General features: G+C 36.8%; 1 protein-coding gene across 4 annotated transcripts in view; it reads right to left on the bottom strand.

Annotated features, from left to right (window-relative positions):
- LOC107671692 (protein SSXT-like) overlaps positions 1-3,617 on the bottom strand; it is an 11,767-nt gene extending 8,150 nt beyond the window's left edge. For 2 of the 4 annotated variants that reach the window (XR_001632237.1, XM_016464605.1), the window contains exons 1-2: positions 3,456-3,617; positions 868-944 (exon numbers count right to left, since the gene is read on the bottom strand). Coding sequence is in view for 3 of the 4 variants with exons in the window: in XM_016464605.1 (XP_016320091.1) it covers positions 868-944; positions 3,456-3,524 (146 nt within the window). In the remaining variant the exon portion in view is untranslated. The remainder of the gene's footprint in view (positions 1-867; positions 945-3,455) is intronic. The other 2 variants (XM_016464604.1, XM_016464606.1) reach the window with 1 other exon arrangement.
- Positions 3,618-6,140: the final 2,523 nt, after the last annotated feature.

Raw genomic sequence — 6,140 nt, 5'->3', positions numbered from 1 at the left:
CAGTTTTGTATACCTATTAAACTTTATGTAAGTTATTTGTTATTTTATATTAGGCATAGCCTGCCCTATGGCATGGTGTATTTTTATTTGTTTTGTTAATAAAAGTTCTATGTTTTATATAGGCCTATAGGCTAAAGTGAGTTTGACGTTGTATTTTGTTGTTGTATTCAAGCAATTGACGCCAAATTGCCGCTAATTCGTGAAAGTAAAATGCGCACGGTGCTTTTAAGCTATTTAAAAGCGAAGGAAAGCGAGGAAAAGAGGGAAAATTCAAACGAACTAAAAACAAACAATTGCTTTACGCCGAATTGCCGCTATTTGAAAGTGAAAGTAAAATGCGCACACCGCTTTTACAAGCTATTTAAAAGCAAAGGAAAGCGAGGAAAAGAGGGAACGCCCCCGCGGTGATACCGGTATTACCGGTGTTGTCACACGTCGATTAACCAGTGGGAAAATTTCCTCACCGTCACAACCTTAATATATACATATTTATTTATTTTTTCATCTGATAGCACCATTTTCACAGTTTTGGTCTATGGAGCTAATACTCAACTTTTCATGTTTTCTGATTCTGCTGGAAAAATACTGCCAACTGAATTCAAATCACATAATTATTTACAGCATTTAGTATATGGAAAATAATAGATTTTTTGTGTTAGTGTTTCATAAAAAAAACTACAGTGGCGTTATATATACAAACTATATATATGTGTTATATATATATATATATATATGTGTGTGTTTTTGGACAGACATTTTTTGTCCTCTAAGGACCTCTTGTAATGTTTTTTAAAATTGTTGCACAAGGGTTAAGACTCAAACATCAAAGACTGTGCATATGCATGACTGATGTAACAGAGAACTTACTGTGAACATTCAGCTGTTTTTCCTTTACTCTGGAAGTCCATGATGCACTGAATCAACTGATTGTTTTCATCCAGTAACTGCAGATGAAATGTCACAAAGTTAATTAAACATTAAGATAGAAAAAGAACAAAATAATGCGGGGAAAATGAGTAAAAGCCAAATCCTACATTTAACTTAATTAATTAAAAGCTTAGCTGATTAAATCAGACCTAAGTAATGGAAAACTGGGAAAAGAAGCACAGTGCATCAAAAACACAACCAAAGAGGTCTATATAATAAATACATGGGGAAACTAAGCCGTTTACAGTCTGAACTTGAATCAAACTGAACTGAAAAACTGAATTGCTGTTTTATGCATCAGTCAGGACAGTGGCATAGGGTCATTATATTAATCATCACAATTTTGGGACTGATTTATGAAACAAGCATGTGCAAATTCAGCAAGCGATAGTTTTTTGGTCAACAAGTGCAAGCAAATCATTTCTACATGCTGCTGAATGACACCTAAATTAACCTACAATACTAAATATTAAATGAAAACCTAAACTTTAATTAAAGTAGCATGATGCATGCCATCAGAATCCACAAACTACTTTGGAAATGAGAAAAACGCCTAATGTGTGCAATGCTTTCAGAGTTGTTCAGCAGCAGCTGAACTAAAACATTTCCTCAGGAAAAAAAAAAATGACATGCCATTTCAGTTTTAGAGTAAAACACTGACAATTTTCATCAAGACAAAAAAATATTAAAACAAAAAAACTGTGCAAAAAAAAAAAAAAGCTTGTGCATGCATGTGTATATAGCACATACACTGATTCAGAATCAGCTCCATGAACTGAACATATTATTTCAGATAAGGGAGACATACAACATGTGCAGTTTCCAGGACCAGGACTGAAAAGCAGTAATTTAGAGAGAGCAGCTAACAGAAAGACCACATGAAAAGCTTGTTTGGCTACGTTTTATATCGGACCCAGGCATAGATTCTGTCCTCTGTAGAGGACACTGTATTTTAGTGAATTTCTCTGAAACCCTACATGCCACAGTTTTGAGTCTGGATGTCCTGTACAGAGCACATTCAGGGCTTTTTAGGAGGTCTGATCATAAACACACCTTCTCCTTGGTCTTTAAATATAACTGATATTGACAGAATGGTCAAATTTAGCACTCTAAGGGAAATATGATAATGTTTTGTAATGATTTAATTCTGACTAGTTTGACTAATTGTTTGTCGTAAAATAAACATCTCAGAAAAATTTTATGGGGTTTCAATTCGGAATATTACTTTTTGTTTTTACGAAACAGGGCATACATTTCATACATGTCTTCTGTAGAGGACACCAGGACAAACGGCATGTTAATCAGGCACAAGTCGTCAATAAAGAAATTATAGATTCAAGATTTTTTTTATTTGTCACATACATGGTTATATAGTTAAAAATATATATAAAATAGATCAATATTCCTATGAAATATGAGATATTCTTATGAAAATATTGCCAAGTTATTACTCCCATTTTTACACTTCTTTTTTCATGTTTTGCACCAAGAACACATTAACATGCAAATTAGATGCAGTGTATAGATACATTGTATAGAAGGGGAATACCAATTTATGGATATTTTACGCACATATTCCATAAAGTACAGTAGTATATCAAATCATTCTTTTATATATTTCATTACATAGTTGAGAATCGTCTTTGTACAACGTTTGGCTACAAATAGCCTGAAATCTAAAAACTGATTGGTGAGTGAAAAAATAAAACATTGTTTTTTTCCTATACATGATGCCTTTTTATGTCTATGAATTTTTTTTTTAATAACTTAGTCCTGGCGATCGGACATAGAATAAAATATACTTTTTTCATCATTTGTTTCTTATGCTCCAACCAATGTAATGACATTAAAAAAAAAGAAAAGAAAATTCACAAAACTTTTTTTTCTGGTTCTCAGGAGGATTTATGAAAACAGCTACCAAAAATATTTAAATGATCAAATCAGACACAAGTAACGAAAAGGCGTAGAATAACCTTTATTCTACGCCTTTTCGTTACTTGTGTCTGATTTGGTTTTATTGTTATGTTACAAGCACGTACGCTGATTGCCGACTTCTCCTGATCGATTAAATCAGACCCGCGTAATCGATCAGGAGAAGTCGGCAATCAGCGTACGTGCTTGTAACATAAAAAAAAACAGGTGTACAGTAACGATATTAGTAATAAGTACTTGCTGGCACCGTTCTTTCCGTTTAAACGTGTACACTGCGACGCTTTCACACAATCCTCTGTTGTGATTCATGAGAGCCGAGCGTTAGCGGCTAACAAAGACACAGCGGAGCCCAGCAGATTTCAACGGCTTTAAAACGCTGTACAACGACTCGAAATCAGCTCCGCGTCCTGCTCGGGTTTACTTCGGCAGGAGCTGTTGAATCCTGTGACAAACACCTGTCTGAATTGTTCGTTTGTGGTGTTTTGAGTCCGGCGGCGGCGGCGGGAGAGATGTTACAGCTAACTAGCCGAGCCCGCTAACGCAAACGCACTTAGCATCGGTTTCGTTCTGCTTGAAAAGTGATTCAGTGAAATTACCTTTTGGATCCCAGCAGGCGTTATATCGCCCTTGGCGCGCTGCCGGTGCGGAGCGAAAGCCACAGACATGTTATTTAACCGTAATTTGAGATTAACGTTACCGCTTCAGTCAATACAAACACACTGACCGCGAACGGACGCGCTGAGCGGCGAAACCAGAACGATCCATTGCTCACGGAACAGAGGGGGGCGTCGCGTCATTTCACCGGACTCAAAACAGAAAAACCGACAAGACTGAATAAAGAATCAAGACGCTTTAAATATATTTATGTTATTGATTTATCCAAATCTTGGTATGTAAAGCACAATGTCACTATTAACACAAAATATTCGCGCTAGAATAGCACCGCCACTCCTCTGTTCGACAATAATGGTTTGTTCCGGAGGGTCACGGAGTTTGCGCTGCCTTGGTTAAAATCAAGTTAAAATGCGATGTGCAGAACAGCACGATATACTCCTTTAATTTACATTTCCCATATCCATATGTGCAACATTTGGTGCAAAATGAAAATTCTAATTCAGTTAGCCGATGTAATTTGCCATTTTACTGAACCAGTATTTACTAGCGTTTAATTTCAATTTAAGCTGATGATGTTATAAATAGCAACATTAAAAGCATTTCTATGTTTGCAATGTTTTGTGTGTGTGTTGTTTGTGCAGTATGAGAAGAGGAATTTCCTTTAACGTACATTGTCTTTAAAAAAAAGTCTTGTTTTCATTTTTCCAGTTTATTTCATTTTCAAGAATTTATTTATTTATTTATTTTTAATTAAGGGTATTTATTGGTTTTTTTGGAAGGCTGATGGGCAACAGAAGAACAACATTACAATAATTATACAGGGATAGCCTACACATTTCTAAATGCACATTTTGACCATGAAATAGAATTCAGTGCAAGACAGAACACAAAATATGTCCAGAACTCTTCTCAGGAAGACAACCCATCTTCTCTAACACCATTTATTTGATTAAGCATGGATTCATAAGACGCGATTTTTACCATTGCATCGGCCCACTCTTTCAATCCTGGGGCTTTCACTGTCTTCCAGTGTCTCAAAATAATCATACTTGCCATTGTAATACTATAATAACAGAAAATACATGTTTTGAAACATTAGGTAGGCCTATTTGAGATTTGTCACCTAGTAAACACAATTTAGGGGTTAAAGATATCTCGGAGCCATATATATCAGCAACTTATGACATCCATAATCTGTTTCCAGTATGGCTTAACAAGACTACATTCCCAAATACAATGTAAAAAGGTACCCGTTTCCGACTGGCATTTCCAACATAGATTGTCTTTCATTGGTTTCATTCTGTAAAGTCTTACCGGAGTGTGGTGACATCTGTGAAGAATTTTATATTGAGTGAACCTCCCCCTTGCTTCTTTAATATACCACAGCCTGGTTTGGTTTGACAGGAGATTCCAGCTGCTATGGCATGGATATTCAACTTACATGTTAGGCTGCGCTTATCACAGTAGTTACAGTTTGCCTGTCATATGTAAGACTAGTCAAAATAACTACTGTATATTTCAACAACAACAACAATAATAAGAGATCTGACCATCACACCATTTTTGGTGAAGCATCTTATGTGACTTTTATACAGCATAAGAGAGGGAGAGAGAGAGAGAGAGAGAGTCAAAGATACATTGTTAGATGCACTGGGTTAGGGTTCGGGTATCATCAGTGATGTTTGGGTTGATCAAGCTCCAACATCCCATCGGTAACTGCCCATAGATCAGCCCTCTTGATTCAAGGCCACCCGGTGTCTTTCTCTGGAGGCCACTTTGCTCATTATGATTTTGCTATAACTGTTTTTGCAACATATTTTGCTGAGCACTGCTAATATAGGGCTTGTTATGCTTGGAGGTTTGCAGTTCTTCCCTTCTAATAGCCACCCAATATCTTCAGGGTTCACCTGCTGTACTGCTTTTGATGATATTGCAATGCACTTCACAGCACTGACAATACGGTTTTTAGCCACTGACGCTGAACATGGAGTAACTCAATTGATGCCATGAGCCACAGAGAAAAATATAGTGTTTCTGCACCAACCTGGCAGCAGGTGGCGATAATGCACTTCAGTATTTTTTTTTTTTTAACTGCTGCAACTATCAACTGTACATTCAGAATTGAGTTACCTACCATCTACACCAGTGTTTCCCAACCGAGGTGCCTTCTGTCGAGAGCAGGGGTGCCGTGTAAAAAATCCTTTTTTAATATTTTTAAATTGCTAAAATGTTCAAAAAAGCATCTATTATATAATATCCATTTCTGATGTCGCCAATAATTAGAGATGCACCGAAATTGCGGCTGCCGAAAATTAGTTCACCGCTCCGGTTTCACTTTTTTGATGTGGTGGTGTGACGCTCTGGGTATTATCTGCTCTATGTGTGTGCGCTCCGCTCAGCTCCGCTCGTATACCGTTCATGCTCATCGGAACAGCAAAGTCCACTCAAAAATCGAGCCGACAGGAAACATCGATGTAGGCCTAGTACAGTATTGTTTCTGTCTGCAATAGCCCTACTGTGTTGTAACATGGTGTGGTAAATGGGCAACTCTAGTAACGCTGCCATTCATTGATCTGCTAACCGCTATGTTATGCTCCTGTGTTCTGATAATAATAGCTTTCTAGGACTAAACATTATTTGGATAATTGGTAAAAAAAAAAAAATGA

Source organism: Sinocyclocheilus anshuiensis, unplaced genomic scaffold (assembly GCF_001515605.1).
Source record: "Sinocyclocheilus anshuiensis isolate Anshui unplaced genomic scaffold, SAMN03320099.WGS_v1.1 scaffold524, whole genome shotgun sequence".
NCBI classification, from domain to species: Eukaryota; Metazoa; Chordata; class Actinopteri; order Cypriniformes; family Cyprinidae; genus Sinocyclocheilus; species Sinocyclocheilus anshuiensis.
This window is presented reverse-complemented; position numbering and strand designations above follow the sequence as displayed.